This window comes from Rattus rattus, chromosome 8 (assembly GCF_011064425.1).
Source record: "Rattus rattus isolate New Zealand chromosome 8, Rrattus_CSIRO_v1, whole genome shotgun sequence".
Lineage (NCBI taxonomy): Eukaryota > Metazoa > Chordata > Mammalia > Rodentia > Muridae > Rattus > Rattus rattus.
Window position 1 is genome coordinate 73,846,541 of NC_046161.1, and position 21,756 is coordinate 73,868,296.

The 21,756-nt window shown below is 40.8% G+C and overlaps 1 protein-coding gene across 1 annotated transcript in view; it reads right to left on the minus strand.

The window, feature by feature from the left end:
* Positions 1 to 15,028: 15,028 nt before the first annotated feature.
* Col12a1 (collagen type XII alpha 1 chain) overlaps positions 15,029 to 21,756 on the minus strand; it is a 117,028-nt gene continuing 110,300 nt past the window's right edge. Inside the window, 4 exon segments of the mRNA XM_032909894.1 lie at positions 15,029 to 16,019; positions 18,271 to 18,441; positions 20,406 to 20,474; positions 21,391 to 21,579. Coding sequence (XP_032765785.1) covers positions 15,844 to 16,019; positions 18,271 to 18,441; positions 20,406 to 20,474; positions 21,391 to 21,579 — 605 coding nt within the window. The 3' untranslated portion in view covers positions 15,029 to 15,843.

Consider the following 21,756-nt stretch of genomic DNA (forward strand, 5'->3'; position numbering starts at 1 on the left):
AATAGGAAAAAACTTAGACAAGTGTTCAATTTATTTTACTTTTACTTTATGGAACCCAGAGACAGAATAGTAAAATTAAAAAAAAAAAGCCCATATGGAGTGGAAATAGAATATGACAAAGACTTGGGCCTAAGTGGATAACAAGACTGAGCCTGTATTAATTACTTTTCTATCGCTGTAATAAAAATGCTATGGCCAAGGTAATTTCTAAAAGAAAAGGTTTAATTGGGCTTATGTTTGCAGAGGATTAGAATTCACGTTAGTATAGTGAAGGCAAGGCAGCAGGAAGAGCTGAGACCTCACATCTCAAACAGCAAAGGGAGAGAGGTAGCTTGAAATAGTGCCAGATATTTGAAATCTCAGAGTTTACCTTCTAGAGATACACCTCTTCCAAAATGGCCACAGCTATTCTTCAGCCCAACAGTTCCACTAATTAGAGTCCAAATATTCAAACATTTGCTCCTGTGGGGCGCATTCTCATCCAAACCACCACCGGGCCTGAAAGAGAACCTAGAGCACTAAAGGCACAAATCCACAGGATCTTGAGTTTTCAAGTCCCTCCCTCTGCAGATGTCAATCATGCCTGATCAGGTTGGGGGGGGTTGTTTTGTTTTTGTTTTGCCTCCCCCCATCTCTTTAATTACAGCGTTTGAGAATCAAGGAAACGGATACTTTCTCCCATAGGAACTCCTTCTAATTCCATATCTTTCCAGCATCCTGTGACGTTGCATCCATCTATGTCATCTTTGTGGAGAGGAAATCCAGCCTTGCACTACACAGGACTTGGGGGATTTCCATAGGTACCCTCTGCTTCTATGTCATGAGTTTCTGATACCCACAAAACAAAACAAAAACAAAACTAAGATAGGTGAGGGTAGATAGTTACATATGGAGATGCATAGGTAGATAGATATAGAGAGATATACAGATACATAGATAGATACATAGATAGATACATACATAATACATACATACATATTACATACATAATACATACATACATACATACATACATACATACATACATACATACATACATATTTTTAATTCCCCTAAAGCATCTGAGATGGCTTCCAGTTTAACCAGCTTATATCAGTTTGGGCCTTCTAAAAATGACTTTTTATCCCCAAGTCCAACCCGCTACTTTCTCTTGAAGTCATTTATCCCCATTCTGACTTAGAATCAGAAGACAATTCCCTGCCCCTTTTTATCTGAGGTAAATAAAGACTCAACAGTAAAATGATTTCCAGTTTCTATGAAGTAATTAGTGACCAAGCCTCTTCCCATTCTAATGCAATGTCCTTTTCTTAAATAGTGGCCCCTTCCATGCCATTCAAAGTCCCAGAAGAAGGAGAAACCTCCCAGAGGCTGTGCTAAAACTTTAATGGCAGGATGATTTACAGAAGTGTCAGAGAGCTGAATTTGACAAATGCTGGGAAGCATCCAGGAATATAAAGGCAGAATTTGGGTTTCTACCCTAAGAACAAAGAACCGGGAAGAGAACATCCTGGGAAGTCCAAACTGACAGAAGAAGAATTCCACCACTAAGTCTCAGAAAGGGTCCAGCATGCCCAGAAAGGAGCCGCTGAAGCCTCCTCCAGTTCACCTGAACCCAACCCAACCCAGCCAAATCCCAAGAGATCTATTCCAAAGGAGTCAGTTTTGTGACTCTGAGAGGAGAGAGGAGATGTGAAAAGTATTTGTGAAGGAGGGAGAAGACACAGTCGGCAGCACATTTTACGGAGGTGCATTTGTAATCCTAGGTATGGCTCGAGCCTCCAGAAGCACCAATGCCTCCAGTTTAAAAGAGTTAAATCATATAATGTTAGTTATAAAAGGATCATGTGATTCAAATGTTCCTGAAAACCGTAAGACACGTTTGCTGGGCAACTGATTATCTAGCACCAGGAAACTCCTCTCACTGAGCCAAGCACAGAAGTGCAGTGTGAGCATCTGCAGGGAAATTTGCAACATTGTCAGACTATTTTGTGCTCCTGGTCCTGAGAGGCTCCAAGGAAAATGCTGGAGTGGAACCAACACATGCAGTCCGCACCATCATTCCAACTGTTGACCTAAGCCTTTTCCCTCTCTCACAGCCCTGGGGGCCTCCTAAATTCTAACTCCAGGACTGCAATCCCTCAGGGCACCCTCCTCTGCCTCCTCCAAGAGGAACTTCCTGCATCCAGATCTCTCCATTTCTCATCAGCCATGGTACTTCATGGCTGTGTTCTTTTACACTATGAACCCAACTTCTTTTTCTGTCTCCCACAGATTTTCATAAACAAAGGACGTACAAAGCTCCAATGTATAATTTGTTCTGCTGACCCAGGATAATGTACTTGTTTTTCCAAATATCTATGAACTGCCATCTCCTAAGGATTGTTTTGGGGTTTTTTAAGATATTTTTAGGGGGTGAAGTCGTTGGTTTGGTTTGGTTTGTCTGCTTCATCACATTTACTCAATGTATGTATATCAGGGGTAGGCGTCAGAAGTCTTGTGGGACTCGGGTCAGGCTTGGTAACCAACACCTCCACTCCCTCAGTGTCATCTGTGGTCTCCATCTCACAAGTTCGGATATGATCCTCATTAACTTTCCAGCAGACTCCTCCCCAGAAAAAAGAAAGTTCCCTCAGTGACACGATCACTAAAGTCGAGTTCTTGTCTATGCGGTGTGAATCCTGCAATCGCTGTAGAAAAACAAGCGAACCCTGCTTGCTCTGACAGTCCTTTCCTTAGTCTCTTGCAGTTCTGACCACCTCCTTCTTTCCACGATAGCTGGTGCTTTCAAAGAGTCTTCCCTATTTCCTCAATCAAATCTTTTTCAAAAATTCAACTTCTGTAGAAACCAACAGTAGAATTTTAAATTTTTCAAAAAAAATCCATCAGACAGGAAGTAAGTTTAGAATCTGCAGAGGCTTAGACAAATCAGGACCCCAAAGTGAGGGACAGAGAGAGGGCCAAGTAGATAATGTACTCGCTGAATTCCCAAGAGACCCGAGTTCAGGTCCTCAGCACACGGATAGAACTGCTGGTCTGGTCCATGGGCATCCATGTGCCCTAGGATGACACAAGAGGCAAGGTATAGACAGGAGGATCCTGGATGTTGTCGGCCACCCATCCTAACCAAAACAGGTCTCCAGGCCCAGTGGAAGACTGTGTCTCAAATATAAGGTGGAAGGAATTAAGAAATACAGCCGAACAATAACCTCTAATCCCCATGTGTATCTTTGTGTGCCTACACCCCTACACCACATGTGCATGCACATATATACTCCAAACACACACACACACACACACACACACACACACACACACACACCCCATAACCCTACACTCACTTTCTCATAAAATTCTATTAACCCTTTGTGTCTCTACCAGACTAAAGTCCTCCTCCTTTCTTTTTATTTGCCCATTTACAGGCCTTTGATAGTAGACTAGTCACATATGCTGTGGTAAATTAGCTCGCATGCTTCAGAACTAATGTAACCGTCTTACTTACATTCAAAGTATGAAGGCTCCCTGTCCTGGTCAACACTTGCTATTGTCTTTTATATGACAGTCATCTTATGGGGATAAGTGTGATACCATTGTGATGCTTTGCTATTGCACTTTCCCTCCTAAAAAATTATGCTGGGCATAACTGTATTTTATTGGCCATTTTTGTGTCTCTGTAGAAATATTATTTGGAACTTGTTCTAGTTTCATTTTTGTTGCTGTATAAAACACTTTGGCAATAATATAGCACAAAAATAGTTTGTTTTACGTCATAATTCCAGGGTCACCATGGCAGAAAAGTCAAAGCACAAGAACTCAAAACTGCTAATTGGGGTTGGGGATTTAGCTCAGTGGTAGAGAGCTTGCCTAGCAAGCGCAAGGCCCTGGGTTCGGTCCCCAACTCCGGAAAAAAAAAGAAAAGAAAAAAAACCTGCTAATTGCATCACACCTACAGTAAGAGCAAGGAGAAATAAATGCTTGCAGTTAGGGACTCGGTACCCAGGTATGAGAGAAGAGTAAAAGGAGCCAAGTTGTCTGCTCTATTTGGTTGCACACAATTAAATGCAACTTTTACTCTTGATGTAAAACTTGGCAGAAGGCTATGAAAACAACAATTACTGACCATCTGTACTCTAAAGAAAACCACAGAGCACAGTCTTAGAGAACTTCCAGGAACTAAAAGAATCAACTCTGGCCTGAGAAACTAGCTTTCCATCACCACCGTAGCCTGTATCTGAAAAGATGAGAGCTGAGAAACTGCTGAAGCCAGTAATCATTGTCTTAGGGAAGAACTGTGGCTTTGGCCGTCCACAGCAGGATGATTCAAACCCTCCTCTGAAGTGAATCATGTAAAGGAGAGTCTAGGAAAATTGCTCACAGAGACGGAAGGATGCCTATGTGACAGGCATGATGTTCCACGGTGGTGATTGTTGACAGAGTAGACATGCTGAGCTAATCTGCATATATGTGTATTCAGTGGTGAGAAATAAAAACAACTCCGTGAGGCACTGAACGGCCATTCAAGGAGAATGTTGTTCATTTGACTTGATAAGGAGGTTATATCTCTATGGTCAAATGGACATGTCTTAAGTAGCAAGACTTGTATATACATGCTGTAATCCCTCCTAAAAGGATCTCAGGCCCGGGAGGGCATTAGCCAAAAGCAAAGCTGTGAATTACTCCATGAAAACAAAGTTGAGTGAACTTCAAAAGTCAGTAGGAAGATAAACGAACACTGGAAAGGACTCCTGAAAGCTCCCTTGGGAAATATGCCCAGACCCAGGAACCGAAGCAGAGGTCATGAAGGAGTGCTGCTTGCTGGCCTGCTCATCCATGACCTCTACTTTAGTTCCTACCTCAGGTTCCTGCTCTGACTTCCCTCAGTGATGGACTGCTACCTGAGAGTTGTAAGAGGAAAAAACCCTATTCCACCCCAGGTTGATTTGCATCGTGATGTTTTATCACAGTAATAGAAAACTATGGCAGAAATTGGTAAGAAGAGTACAAAATTACTTTAACAGGCCTGACTGTGTATTTCTGCGAGGATTAGGATGCCATTTGAACTTTGGGCTGGAAAAGATGTTGAGTGTTCAGAGTTCAGCGGTCTATTCTATGAGAGCTTGGAAGATAAGAATGTTGAATACAGTACAAACCATGGAGAGCTGGCTCGGCTGTTTGATATTTTGGATTAAGATTCTATGACTTCAGTCAGCTATGACTAAAGCATTTATTGTGAATAAGAACCACTAAAGGCTTCCTTTTTATTGCTGGGACAATCAATACTGGGGCTGAAGAATTAGAAGAGACAATGAGTTAAATGGGTTCAGTACAGAAATCTACTAGACCTTCAAGGAACTAATGACAATACTCCTCAAATTATTCCACAAAATAGAAACTGAAAGAACATTTCTTAACTTGTTTTATAAAACCATTATTATACTAATATCAAAACTACACAAAAACCCAACAAAAAATAAAATTATAGATCAGTATCGTATGAACATAAGTCCAAAAAGTTCAATAAACTACTCGCAAACAAAATTCAAGAAAACATCAAAAAGTTTATCTACCATGATTGAGTTGGATTCAGCCCAGAGATGCAGGGATGATCCAAGGTATGAAAATCAATAACATTCACCACATAAACTAACTAAAAGACAAAACCACATGAACATCTCATTGGGTAAGTAAAAGGCCTTTAATAACACCCTAAAATCTCTTCATGATAAACGTTCTGGAGATACCAGGGATATGAGAGGTGTACCTCAATATAATAAAGGCAATCTACAACAAACCCACAGACAAAGTCAACCTACATGGAGAGAAGTTTGAAGCATTTCCACTAAAATCAGCAAGAAGACAAGAGTTTCCATTTTCTTTATATCTGTTCAATATAGTAGTTGAAGTCTTAACTAGAACAACAAGACATTTCACATTAGCCTAAAAAAATGAAATATCTTGGAATAATTCTAACCAAGCAAGTGAAACAATTATATAATAAAAACTTTAAAACATTAAAAGAGAAATAGAAGAAATTAGAAAATGAAAAGATCTCCCATGCTCGTGGATCATTAGGAATAGTATTGTGAAAGTAGTTACCCTACCAAAAGCAACCTAGAGAGTCACTCAAGCCTTCATCAAGATTCTCAAACAATTCTCTATAGAAACTGAAAAAAATAACATTCAACTTAATGTGGAAACACATATACATTCATGCATGCATATATGCACAAAAAAAGAATTAAGCAAATAAATAAGCTAATTAGCCAACTATGAAAGCTAAAACAATCTTGAAAAATAAAATAATTCCTATAAATATCACCACCCAATATTTCAAATTCTCTATGGAGATATAGTAATAAAAGGTTGCATGGGCTGGCAAGGATGAAGGGCAAGGAATCACTCATAACTTGCTGATGGGTGTGCAAACTGTGGAAATCAGTGTGGAAGTCCCTCATAAAGGTTAAAATCACTCTATCACAATATCCAAATAAACCACTATTGGAAATATACCTCTTGACCCTTTATTATACTGCTACATAGATCTTCATCCATGTTCATTGCTGTTCTATTCATAGCCAGAATGAGAAACAGTCTAGATGCCCATCAGCTGATCAATGGATAATAAAAACGCAGTACATTTACACAACAGAATATTATTCAGGTTCTAAAAAATGAAATTTGAAGGTAAATTGGTAGAGCTAGAAGCAAAAAGACAAATATTTCATGTTTTCTCTTGTATGTGGATATTAACTTTTAAGCTTCAGATACGTGTGCTCTGTTCAGAATAACCACAGGACTTGGGTAGCTAGTGAGGGACTAGAGGGGGAGAAGATGATGTTCCAAGAGATAAAGGGGAAACCAGAGTGGAAGGTTTAAAAGAGAAGAGGGATAGACGGCAGAATAAACAAAGAAACATGGAGAAAAACAACTAACACCAAAGGCCTTTTGAAAAGCTGTGTTGAGATCTACTGCCATAGAGCTTCTTAAAATATAAACATATTTGAAAGGAAGCATATCACGGGAAGACAATGCTCCCACTAGACGTCTTATGCCATCGAGTAAAAGCTCCAGTACAAGGAACGGGTTATGCACTGCTGATTCCTGAGCCAAAATGGTTCCATAGACTCTCTTTAGAAATATCCCAGGCATTTGCAGAGGCTGTTAACTACTCTCGATAACCTGACGGTGAGACCCCATTGCTGAGGACATAACTTACTCATGACATCAAACATGAAGAAATTGAACTGTGTCCAACTAGAAAGGCTACCCCAACTGACGAGCTTTCATAGCTCTAGAAGGTGTTCTGCACACTGCCAAAGGAAAGAAGTAATCGGCAATGTCATCCAGCTCCAAACCCTGTGACCTACAACAGTGATCTGCCTGTAAGATACACTAGTGCAATAGTGGCATGAATGTTATGGGTATAACTAACCACTTTTTAAAATTAGATTTAAGGCCAATCCTACAAGATGGAACCCTCATATCGGACACTGGTAAAGTGTTCAAGAACCTTAGAATAGATAGGTTATGGGCCATAGGGGAAAACATAGTTTGCTAAAGGAACATAGCAATAAATTAACTTCCTAATGACATTGCTATAGTCATTGATCAGTACATTGTCCAACCCTAATCAAAGAAGCTTCTTCTTGCAGTAGATGGTAATTTACAGAGACTCATAACCGGACAATGGGCAGAGAATGGGTGACTTTGGAGTGCTCAGACCTTTCTGAGATTGCTTTATCCACCCTCTCAGCTCAGATCTCAGCTATCTATGTAGGAGAAAATGTGGAAAGATTGTAAGAGCCCGAGGTGGTAGATTCCTCCAAGAAAACAATGTCATCCAAGAGTGGAATGCTATATACATGAGACACTGTACAGCAATACAAGACCTGCATAGGCTCAAAACACACTAAACTCTAGCATGGAAAAGGAGTGGACACAAAGTCCCAACCTAATCAGGAAGCCATTTGTAGTTGATACTTTCTGGGAAAGGGGAGATCAGTTTTCTACAACAGAGTATCACTAGTTCTATCAACCCTGTTTCAGAACAGGCCTCATTCCATAAGCACTTTTTTGGTTTGGTTGGTTGGTTTTCTTTGTTCATTTTGGTATTTTTGTCTTATTTGGTTTGGGGTTTTGGTTTTAGTTTGTTTTGATTTTTGTTGGGTGTGTGTGTGTGTGTGTGTGTGTGTGTGTGTGTGTGTGTGTGTGTGTATGCATGTTTCTGTTTTGTTTTATTTTGCCATTTTTGAGAGAGATTAGAGACAAGAGAAAGAGCATGAAGTCAGTGGCTAGGGAGGCTAGAAGGACCTGGAAAGAAATGGAAAGAATACAATCAAAATAGATTGTATAAAACATTTTTTGAATAAAAAGAATTAATTATTTAAAAAAACCCACATCTTTAAGACAAAATCTCTGGGAAGTGTTTCCTCAGGATCAGTACACAGAAGCTATGATCCAAAAGGGGCCAAGTCTGTACCTTGTGATGGCAACCAGACTTGCTATTAGATAAGACATTTCCAGGTAGTAGTAGTTTTGAAGGCATAGGCAGCAGCTGAGGCTTGGCCCTGTGAGAGGTCATGGAAAGCCATTGAAGAAGGTCCAGTCTAAGTTACAGAAGCCAGCCACAGAATTGAAATGATCATGTAGAGAAGTTGATGCTTGGCACCATGTAACTGGCTCTGAGTCCCTGAAGAGGAGTCGGGAGAGTCTATTGGTGAAAGTATCACCCATTTACAACAAAGACCACAGAATTTTGGAGATTCCAGAATTATGGGATGACCACTACATGCAGCGACAGCTGTTGAGTGACATTGGCTTGAGCCTAGAAGCAACACTATATGCTTCAGACGGTAGAGCCAGAGAAACAGAGCTGCCAGAGCCTTGTGGAACCCAGGGGTCATGAGTGAGCCCTGAGGGGAAGCACTGAAAGATTTCCACTGTGGAACTCTGAATGTAAATATGGAGCCCACAATTGAGAGACATTGGATATTTTAAAGATATTTTGGAGCTTTGGGTATTTTTTAAATATATTTGTCAAATGGTTTTTAAATTCATTTGTTTTTTATTGGCACAGAATCATATTTTGGTTAGCCATAGACCATGCCTAAGTTCCTTAGAAATATTTTGATAGGTTTTTATTTTTATTTACTTATTGTCTTTTTATTGAAAATAGACTTTTTCGTACATAATATATCCTGATTATGTCTTCTCATACCTGTATTCCCTCCCTCCCCCCAATTCTTCCCAACATTCCCTCCCATTCAGACTCACTTCCTTTCTGTCTCTCATTAGAAAATAAAAAAGCTTCTAGGGATGATGGTAACATATAACAAATTAAAATGTAGTAAGATTAAAAAAACTTACCACGTTGGAGTTGGACAAGACAAATAAACAAGAAGGAAAGGAGCCCAAGAGAAGGCACAAGGATCAGAGACCCACTCATTCACACACCAAGAACCCCATAAAAACACCAAACTGGAAGCCATAACATTTCTATGCACAGAGGACCTGGTGAAGACACCTGCAGGTCTGAGTGCTGCCTCCGTCTCTGTGAGTTCACATGGGCTCTGATCATGCTGATTTACAGAACTTTGTTTCCTTGTCCTCCATCCCCTCTTGTTCTTATACTTTCTGCCTCCTCCTCTGAAAGGGATCTCTGCACACTGAGAGGAGGGATTGATGGAGACATCCCATTTAGGAATGAGCGTTCCAAGATCTCTCACTCTCTTTATAATGTCTACCTTTGCATCTCTGTATCTGTTCCTGCCTGCTGCAGAAGGACGCTTCTCTGATGAGAGTTGAGCAAGGTACTGATCTATGAGTGTAGCAGAATTTTCATTAGGAGTCATTATTTTGCTACTACAATATTTAATGAAACTCCATTTTCTGCTAGGCATCCATCTTACTACCCACTAGCTGTTTATCTCTGATTCCAGACTCTGGAAAATAAATTTCAAACAACCTTGACTCAGGAACCACCACCCAGAAATGTTCAGCAATGACTATTTATGATATGAATGATTGCCTTTATTGAAAGATGGAACCTCAACAAAGAAGATAGCCACACCAGATTAGCACAAGGGCAAGTGCACGGGGCATTTTATCAATGATGGTTGTAAAGGGGGCCAGTCCACTTTGGACAGTGCTATTCCTGAACACGTTGTCCTGAAATACATAAGAAAGAGACTGAGCAAGTCATGAGGGACAAGACAGTAAACAGCGTTCCTCCATGGCCCCAGCATGCATTCCTGTCTTCAGGTTCCTGCCCTGATTTCCCTTAGTAGTTGAGTGTAACCTGAGAGTTGTATGATGAAATAAACCCTTTCCTCGCCAAGTTGCTCTTGGTAATGGTGTTTTATCACAGTAATAGAATTATGAGACAGTAATGGTAACTAAGCACAACTAAAGACAATGGCCAAACAAAAATGAAATTAGCGTGTCCCTAAGTTAAGGATATACAGTAAATATGGTATGAGACCATAGTGCAGACATCAAGCTAGATAAACATCAAGTGAAAATAAGGAGGGGCTGAAGGACAAAAGAAACACAGGAGGTTTCTTCGTGACAGATGTTAGGACAAACCTGAAGGATAACTGTGTTGGGGCACTTGAGCACATAAGCAAGAAGAACCAACAGGGACACAATGTCTCCATTCGTGATCTTAAAGAACTGACAATATGTGACAAAGTTCTATTACTACCTTGGAAATACTAAGTAGCCAAGCTTGAGGGGAAAATGTTTGAAGATAAGAGATTCAAATAACTGATAATATTGGATTCATAATCCAACATGGATGCTGAAGTCTTCCAGAAGATGCCAGGTTTTCATCAGAGAACAGCAATGAGGACCACTCCCTGGAATGTTGAGTGAATCGATAAAGTGACTATCACGTATACAGAGTGACAAAACTATTTAGCTTTGGTTGACTTACAGTAACTCCCTCATTTCTCTCCTGTCTAAGTAGGTGACTGCTGGTGAGAATGAGGGGAAGGGGGCTTAAGAAGATGCACTCTGATTTGGACTCTGTGTCCAAAAGTAGAGCTTGAGATGACTTGAGTTGTCATTCGCTAACTCTATAGTAACAGACTTGCCATTTTAACTGGCAAATGGCAATTCTAAAAACATGTACTATTCCTTGTTTTCCTTTAGAGGGAGATATTACAAAAAGACTACGTTCTAGCCACATATATGCTGTATACGTTGTACATGCAATTTTCAAGAAATGTGCATCAAATAAAGGGTGTTATATTTTTCTCTTCCTCACTGTGGAACATGTAGGTATTATAATTATAGCTCTATTAACTCTCATGCGCCATTAGTTTAATTTGACTATGACAATCAGGAAAGGCAGAACAATAAAATATAAAAGCACGAATCTGCTTTCTTACACACATGAAATAAAGCAATATTTGGTTGTAATGGCAATGATTGTTTTCTGGGACTAGGGAGTGAACCCAGGGCCTCAGTACACTCAGCAACAATTTTACTATTGAATTAGAGACCCAGCAATTGTATTTGATTGTTTTGTTTTGTCTTAAAACAGGAACTCACTGAGTTTCCCGAACTGGTCTTGAACTTGTAGTCATTCTACATCAGCCTCCCAAATACCTGAGATTGGGTGTCTGGGCTTCATGAAATTTCTCCTTAAAACCACTTACTTTGTATCTTTCTGCTGCAACTAATCCTAATCCTAATACACGTGTTAAATTGCAAGTGCCTGGGAAACTTTTATACTTTTTAATTTTTGAGAATGTCACACAATGTATTTCGATCATAATATTTCTTCAATTCCCATCAGATCTCAGATCCTCTCCCTACCTATCCAACTTCGTGTATTTCTGTTTTCAAAAATAGTGACCACTACATATGTGCAGGGGGGCTGAGGTCTAGCCTTTGTATTCTCTTTGGTTAGTGGTTCAGTCTCTGGGAGCCTCCAAGGGTCCAGGTTAGTTGATTCTGTTGGTCTTCTTATAGGGTCCCTTTCCTCTCTGAGTTTCTCAATCCTTTCCTGGCCCCCAACTCTTTGGCAAGACTTCCTGAGCTTCATCTAATGTTTGTATCTGTTTCCATTGGCTGCTGGGAGCAGCCTCTCAGAGGACAGTTATACTAGGTTCCTGTCTGCAAGCATAACTATCATTAGCAGTGTTGGGAATTGGTTCTTGCCCGTGGGATGGGTCTCGAGTTGGGCCAGTCATTGATTGGCCATTCTCCCAGTCTCCATTCCATCTTTGTCCTTGCACTTCTTGTAGGAAGGACACATTTGGGGTCAAAGGTTTTGTGGATGTATTGGTGTCCTTTTCCCTGCACTGGGAGTCCTGCCTGGCTGCAGGAGATAGTCACTTTTAGCTTCATATCCCCCCAACTGTTAGAAGTCTCAGCTAGAGTCACCCTCATAAACTCCCTAGAGATTCCCCAACCCAGCATCCTAAAGATACCCTTCCCCGTTTCTGTTCACTCTCCTAGCCCTCTCTCCCTGTTGCAGGTCCCTCAACAACTGGAGTGGGTGCTTATCCTAACTCTGTCCCCCTAACTGAGCTGTCTTGTATGGCCGCAGTGGGAGAGGATATACTGCAGTGGTGTGAAAAGCCATGGGTGGGATAGTACCCAAGGGGGACCTCCCCCTTCTCAGAGAAGGAGAGGGGGAGGAGTGAGGGGCCCCTGTGAGGGAAGAACATGAGGGGGGACTGCACTCAGGATGCAAAGTGAATAAATAAGTACATTATTGGGGAAAATGGAAAAGAAAGTAGTAAAAACAAAATAAAGCTATAATAAAAGTTTTTTTAAAAAATAGGCATCAGATTAGTGATAGACAGCTACTCTTGAACATTGGCATGGAACTGAGCTACTAATTAGGGTTGGAGATAGGGAGTACAGATCCTTCTTTAAAAAAACAAAAACAGGGGTTGGGGATTTAGCTCAGTGGTAGAGCGCTTGCCTAGCAAGCGCAAGGCCCTGGGTTCGGTCCCCAGCTCCGGAAAAAAAGAAAGAAAAAAAAACCAGCAAAAAGGAAAGTCCAGTAATTATGTTCCCAGTAGCCTTGAGCACCCTGATCTCAGAAGGCAAAGGCGATGAGTGTTTGCTTGGGCAGAGATCCACATTAAATCCTAAGTAACCTTGTAGCCAATATTGCTTTGTCCTTGAAAATAGCAGTAGCTATAATAATTCTTGCAAAAGTGGCTGGTTTTTATGAAGTACTTCTATCACTGTATGACCATTGAATTCAAACCCTTTTCATTGATGAAGAAATTATGATGAAAACAAAGACTAATATTTAAAAAATATCATAAGTTCCTAATCCAGTCCAGTGACTAGAAAGTGTTTATAGAAATTACACTGACTTTATTTGTATAGAAAATAACACGCAAGTATATAGCATGATTCTTTATAGATCATATGCATGCTTGCATGTCCACATATGTAAGAAAATATAGGTACAGCCTTCCATTACATTTGTAGATTGCTAATTCTATTATACAAAGTATTCTATGTGAGATATTCAGGAACTGCGGCTTGTATAAGTGCTGTTTTCCTGCTGTAGACCTCATTAGAAGTGACACCCTGCAGCCACAGTCACCCAGGCTGTCTTCCTGAAATCGGGGCCTCACCTTCAAATATGAACTAGACTACACTGTTCTCATATTGAAAGAATACTGGGACTATCCTTTGACTTGTACTGTATTGTCTTCTAAGAAAGTGTAAATAAATACACCAGCACTTATATATCTGACTCTTCTGTGATTCTGTCAGTGTTCACATCCAGACTATCTCATCTCTTCCCTCAAAAGCTTTAACGAGTATATGCACAGTTAATAGAGAATTATAAGAAATAATTTACTAAACATAATTAGTAATGACATATATTATGAAAATTAAAACCACATATGTTAGAGTTGTATGAAATTTATTTTCAATTAAGAAAAAATGCATGTATTCTAAATCCTTACTACACCTCTGTTCAGAAATGGCCTGGCCTTCGGTCCTTTCCCCCAGGGCAAAGTAGGAGGTCGTGGTGAACCAATGAATTACAAACACCAGGAGCCAAACCACATCTAGTCAGACATTACTTTGTGCTTCAAATTCATGTGGTTGTGACTCCACTGAGTCCATGACACAGGGACCCATCTTCAAACTCCTAATACAAGGGCTTTTCAGGGAACATCCAAACCACAAATGAATCCAAAGCTATATTGGAGAATTTTTGAGATTCAAAATCCCCTGCCCAGGGAGTGAGCATTCAGGGATTAGGGGGAGGGGCTGGGAAGTATCCGCCTACAAAGAAAGATGGAGCATCTGTCCTCTTCTGATGGGCAAAGGTGAGTTCTGCTTACGGTGTAATGAAGGGGGCAGAGGGTGTGTCCTAGTATAACCTCAGTGTTCTCCTCTGGCTTTAAATGTTCAAGGAAAGTAGAGAGTGAAAGAAAAATGCTAGAGTTAGCAATCTACTTGAAAGTCTTTAACTAATCACCATTAATAGGTCACCTATGCCTTTCAATCCCGAACTCCAAGGAGAATTTGATTCACGTTTTACCCCACGACAAACTTTGTTCCACTGCCCCTTCCTCTTCCGTTGATTTTTTTCAAACAGACATTTCCATGATGTTTAGGATGCTTTCGCTGCATTTGTAAGTGGAAAAGAAGGGTTTCCCTAAATTAATATTTTCCATTAAGGAATTTTCCTCTCTACAATTAAATTTGCTATTGGGAAAAGTATAGGAAAGTAATTAAATGCATAAGAAATTGTGTGGGCTGTAGATTACTTGGTTGTTTGGGGTCTCCTAGGATACCTCATTATTTTTCCACCAGCCCACACATCCTCTACATTCCTAATAAAACCTTTGGAATCTGCTGGGTTTTTTTTAGGCTCACGCCACTCTCTTCAATGACTTCACCATAGCATTAAAATCTAAAGTTTTTAGCATAATTTAATAGTATTAATGAGATTTGTAATTGTATCCAAGGATATGAAATTGTTTGTTGTAACAACCACTCATGAAGTCCAAAAGGCCCCGAAGAAAAAGAATACGCCAGGTCAAATTTTCAGTAGTTTTATTGAAAAATGCCTCTTTTGTTTCAGAAATAAATAATATAAGGCAGTGAAATTCACAATCTGCAGTTAAAATATAAAAGCAGCGACTCTATGTTCATAGTCTTGCAAACATTTCCAACTGCTTTGATAACTAAGAAACATGTTCTGCAAAAAAAAAAAAAAAAAAAAGTTCATTCTAAATATACAACACAAACATGCAATTCCATCTCGGCAGAATAATCTGCAATTTGGCATAAATGTTAGTGTGTCAACAAAGACGTCGAAAGCAATATGGAACAGTATCCAGTTGATACAATAACTTCGGCTACGAGGCTTAAGGTCTGTGGTTGTTAAAAAAGACTATGCCCTAAAGCATAAGAGGAGGAAGAAAAGATAGGTGACCGGCTACAGTGAGCTGGTGTTCCCCTTTCTTTTTGATTTTAGGAGCGGAATGACTGGAAATGGGGTGCAATTGAACTGCAGATTAGTTCTAAGATAAAGGCCCTTTCTGAAGAGACAGCTGCTCTGGTTTCCAGGGCTTGCAGGGCAACCAAGAAGCCCGGCTGCCCCAGCGCACCCTGGGTGTGTTCTCTCCATGCAGCTTCTGTGAAAAGCTTGTGTTGTGACCATTTGTACTGCAAAGGCAAAGATGTCTACAGACTGTTGCGAGCTAGGCTGCCTCCAGAAACAAGATTCTCTACAGTCAGATAGGAGCACTTGTGGATGAAGCGACGCTGAGAAAACGTCACTGCTGCTCTGTCTGACCTGTGAATGAGAATCCCAACACCTCCCACCTCGGTGAACCCGTGGTCTCAGGTTCATTGCCCAGGGCCTGGGCGTAGGGCTCGCCGCCAACGCCTGTGGTCAGGGTGCTGCTGTTCAGGTTCATCTGCACCGTAGTCATCCTCGTATTCTGCGGTCCTCTCAGGCTCCACAGGCACGATGAAGGGCTCGCGGTCAGGCAGGTAGGCCCCGCCCTCGGGCACATAAGGCTCTGTCCGATTCAACATTACAGTTATGGCATGACTTGGAAGGTACACACGCACAGCAAAAGTTAAGTCATCACTGGAGGTGACGATACTCCAGTCTTAATCTCACAACCACAAATAGATGTATTGCATTACAGAGATCCGATTATTTCCATGTGCACATGTGCAGGGTGAATTTGGTGATCGAATAAGGAGTGCCAGCGGTGGGGGTAGGGTGGGGGTGGGGGTGTCGCAAAGATCCAGCAGTAAATACAATCATTGCACAAAACCTGGGAAGGATCAGAAATTGGGCCAAAGAATTGTAAACACAGTACCTAGGTAGGCTTTTTTGGCAAATCCCCAGATAACTGTTCATGACTTCAAACTCATCAGGGTTAACAAATGACTTGGAGAGCTGAGGACATGAAGAGTATTTGGGCCTAGAGATTGATCTCGGGGTGAAAGGAGCTGTCACCAGGTTTTCTACAGTCCACGGTGTCCCCTATGGCTATGTCTCCTGCAGAGTTACAGCCAGTGGGTGAGGAACACCCGTGACTACAGCCAAACCGGAAGGAACGGTGATTTTTCAACTTTGGTTTGAAAGATTGCAGGTAAGAAACCCAAATAAAAGTACACACCCAGAATGCTGAGAAGTCACATGCCCTGAACTCAGACACACTGCTAACAAGCAAGAAAGGATCAGATCCGTTCGTTATTACTGCAGAGAGCAAGCGGCCATTACTGCAGAGAACAAGCGGCCAGCAGGCTTTAGTGCAGAAGCGGGTTGTTGAGTGGTTAACGAAATTTTAGTACACGGGCTCACATACAGATCATGTACAAGCCACAATTAGTTGATTATTTACACGGGGTCTTTCTCTTCAACCCGGTTAATCGTCTGTCTCAACATGGCGTGTCTCTGCTGGTTAGTAGCTTATTAGGGCACCTCCTTCACAGCCAGGGCTCCTCCCGGCTGCGTTCGGACTTTTTAAAAGATGGTTTTCTACATTACTGCTGAAAAGCATCAGGCGGACACCACTGCCCGTTGCGTCATTCAAGTTAGTATGGAGTCTCCACCCTCCTGTGTGATGCCGACCCAGTTCGTTAACCATATCTGCCGTGAGATTTCCATACAGACTCATTTTCTAATAAGCACGTGCGCAAACATCTCAGAAACAGGATTCTCATGTATTCAAACTGTAAGCAGCACTGGAGACTTAGAAAGTTTGTTAGCCGGAACCTGAAACAGGTCAAAGATGATAGTTTTTAAAAGTTGAATTACTACGCAAAAATATATACATATACACATCCATCTATGTAAATGTTAAAGTATGTATATTTATATATCCATATATTTTCAGTTCACATATGCCATAAGGCAGGGATAATTTAAATTTGCTTTACAAAGAATTAAATTATAATCTTATGAATGGATTACAGGAAAGTGTGCATTTGGATTCATTATTACTTTTGATCACATATAGTTATGCACATAAATATATAGATATATAGATATTAATATATCCAACTACTCATGCACTACTTGCTAATAGCAAACCAAATCAAACAGCAGTATCATTTTTTAAACTTGCAAGATGCATGAGGGCGCTCTAATGAAAAAGTAACCAGCGATCACAACCTGAGAGTCTTTCTATCCAGACCGTCACCCCACCTCCCCAAACCTCACATCCCCCAAGGTCAGGCACAAGATGCTTCTGCAGTCTCCAACGGAGCAGCACTAGAATTTCATTAACAACCCCCCAAAAATATTAGGCTCCGGATTCAATGGGCATCAGTTCTATGTGTGGTGCAAGGCAGTGAGTTATTCCACAGGTCTGCACTTGGTTTGCTCTCACATGTAAATGGGACTGCAGAAATAATTTTCATGTTTTTCAGCATTCTATAACACTATTTCATTTTATTTTGGTCTCTCTGTTCTTTTAGGTAAAAAAAATAAAGAAAGGTAAATAAAAAAGAAAGGAAAGGGAAAAAAAAAACAAGAAAACCTCATGAATGGGTAGCATTCGTTTAACTCCTAAGAGAGCTGTAGAGAAGTTAATGGTGTGGTTTGGTAAATCCAGAAGTAGAGGAGGGGAAAATGGTGACTCAAATCCTAATCGTGGAAAGTGTTTTGTGCTTGAGAAGACAGATGCTGTTGCATACTCAATATATAGAACTGAAAATGTTAGCATCTCCACGAGATCCCTGGCTCCATATTCCTTCAATCCTAGGGCTCTTTGTTTCTGGGGAACCGGGGTCCTTACAATGGCAGCAACATACCTGGATAGCCTTGCCCGTTGTATGGAATGCTGGCACATTGGGATGAATCACAATATCCAGGAGGACCTGGGGGTCCTCGGATACCTGAGTTTCCTGGACGACCAGGAGGACCAGGAGGGCCTCTTGAACCTGTAGACCCTGGTGGACCTGTTCTGGATTCACCTTGTGGACCTAGTGTGAAGTAATAATGATGATGATGATGATGATGATGATGATGATGATGATGATGATGATGATGATGATAAATATTTCCCCTTTTGTCAAAAACTCCTGAGGCAGACTCCAATGCCCAACGGACATCTCCCCTACCTTGAGACTAGACTACTATTCACCAGTGCATAAGAAGAAAATAATTCCTTAGGAAATTCCCAATGTGGACCAAAGAACTGTCTCGTGGTTAAATCAATGGCAGCAATTCACTACTGTTCCAATTTCACTTAAAGAAAACTGATTTAGCAGGAATTAAGCCAAGCTAAACTTATCTGTAAATTCTCTCATTTGCTCCTACTCACACAGGGACACAGATGCCTGGATCAGGCAGCCAGGTAAGTTTCTGGTCTCTGGTATATGTGGAAAGTAACATTTTTTCTGGATAAAGTGGCACTTCCTATGATTGACATAAATGTAAAGATTTAACCACAGGGCTGTCCTTGAGTGCAAAGATACAGAAACTTCAGAAAAAGAAGAAAAATGTGACCAGCAAGGTGGCTTGGTAAGTAAAGGTGCTTGCTTGCTCCCAAGGCTGAGAATCAGAGCTAAATTCCCAGGACCCACATGGTAGAAAGAGAGAACCAACTCCCACAAGTTGTCCTCTGACCTCCACATGCACTCCACGGACACATGTAACACATACACACACACACACACACACACACACACACACACACACACGAACACACAGATGATAGAGATATAGATAGATAGACAGACAGATAGACAGACAGATAATAGATGATTGATAGGTAGATAGATAGACAGACAGACAGACAGATAATAGATGATTGATAGGTAGATAGATAGATAGATAGATAGATAGATAGATAGACAGATAGATAGACAGATAATAGATGATTGATAGGTAGATAGATAGATAGATAGACAGACAGACAGATAATAGATGATTGATAGGTAGATAGATAGATAGACAGACAGACAGATAATAGATGATTGATAGGTAGATAGATAGATAGACAGATAGATGATTGGTAGGGAGATGGATGATAGATAGATGGATGATAGATAGATAGATAGATAGATAGATAGATACATACATACATACATACATACATACATACATACATACATACATACATAGATACATAGATACATAGATATATAGATACATAGATGGCTGGGTGGGCAGGCAGATGGATGGATGGATAGATAGATAGATAGATAGATAGATAGATAGATAGACAGACAGACAGACAGACAGACAGATAGATGATTGATAGGGAGATGATAGATAGATAGATAGATAGATAGATAGATAGATAGATAGATACATAGATAGATACATAGATAGATACATAGATAGATACATAGATAAATACATAGATATATAGATACATAGATAGATGGGTGGGTGGGCGGGCAGATGGATGGATGGACAGACAGACAGACAGACAGACAGACAGACAGACAGACAGACAGATAGATAGATAGATTAAAGGATTTTTTAATCTCTTTATATAAAAAAGAGAAGAATCACTTTGAACCGAGTCAAACAATGCATAAAACAACTCGGACAGCTATTGTTTCCTTGCAACTTGGAGAAATACTGTAAATGAAAATCTGCGTCAAGTCTTTAAATTTTTCTCACTCTAATAACCCCATATTGAAGAACACTGGAAAGAAAAACACAATAGCATTTAGAGAGCAAAGCAAAACAAGGAAACAAAATGCCACAAAGAGAATCCTCCCCGCCCCCAAAAGAATGTAATCCTTCTTTATGTCACCAAGGTCACCTCTTCTTATCCTATAGCCCTGAGCAAACACCTGATAGAGAGGCACTTTAACAAAGGCTACATCCAAACTGAACTTTTTGCTAAAAGACCTACTATGTTGGTGCAAAACTGATACCATGAAGTTGCCTTTTTACATGCTTTTCCAGTCTGATGTCTTAATAAACCTACCTGGGGGCCCTGGAGGTCCTCGGGGTCCTTGTGACCCAATACCCCTTTCACCTTTCTCTCCAGGCAAACCTACGAGAAGCCAAAAATTAAACACATCAATATAATTAAAAAGGAAAGGAAAATAAAAGCATGGGAAAATTTTTATCTGGAAACATGTTTTTACATCTTAAATAATAATTCAAGTAACTCATTTCCTTAGTGAATACAGAACCTAATTTTTCCCAGAAGTTCACTCCTTAAGCCAAATTCTTTCTAGACATTTGTGTAATTCCAGATTCATGGCCAAGAAACAAATCTGGCTGGAAGTCAGAGGGAAATTATTTGAAGGATACAAATATGCCTAATATATTGTCAAATAGTAATTAAAACCAGAGATCTCAGAGAAGGGCCTTCAGGTAGACTTTAGGAGCTGTGTAGGCACAGCGGTCATACCATTAGGTAGTAGGGTTATATAACTCTTAAAGCAAGCATCCTGAAACATCTGGAAGTAGAAAAAAATCCCATTTTTTCTTTTTTTTTTCCCCCTTTCAATTTCATTTATCTACCATGAAATTAAAGTGAAACAAATATCCAGGAGCCAGTGCCAGGTCCCGAATGAAGGAATAGAAAGAATTTGGACCGAATGCCCTCGGTTGCGTCTCAGTTCTTGCCACAGCCACAGCACTTGGTAAGATTGGTGCCGGATTCCTTTTGCCAAGACACTACTTCCCACCAGAGCCACAAGAAAAATCAATGGCTAGAAGTATCTCTCCTGAGATCTGCTGAAACAGCATCCATTTTCTCACACCCCCACTACGGGGATTATAGACGTCTGTGCACTTCATGTTCCTGAACAGGAAAAGTGGCTGCCAGACAGCTCCTCTAGACTGGCCACACAACACCCAAGTGCCGTGTCAAATTCTGACTGACAAATGCTTTCAACCTGCCCCAGTCCTCCCACACACAAGCCCTTCCTTTATCACTGCATAAAGTCAGAAAGGCTGACCTCGTTCGCCCTGAGGTCCTTGCATCCCAGGCGTGCCAGGGAATCCTGGTCGTCCCCCCGGCCCTGGCTCTCCTCTGGCTCCAGCACTGCCAGGGGGCCCTGGAGGTCCTGGTGGGCCAGGCTGGTTTCGATTTGAGTGGTAATCGTTCGGAATCTGATTCAGCATCTGGTTGAATCTGCTCATCTGGCCTATGAATAGCAAGACTTGTTAGAAAGAAAGCCAGGAAGGGAGAGGGCACATAGGGGATCGGTTTCCTCTTAGCACCTAGCCCTCATGTTCTAATTAATAGAGACATTAAAAATAAGACACATCAGCCACCCAGTTCACAGTGACCCTTGATCAACAGTCATACCAAAGCTGACCTC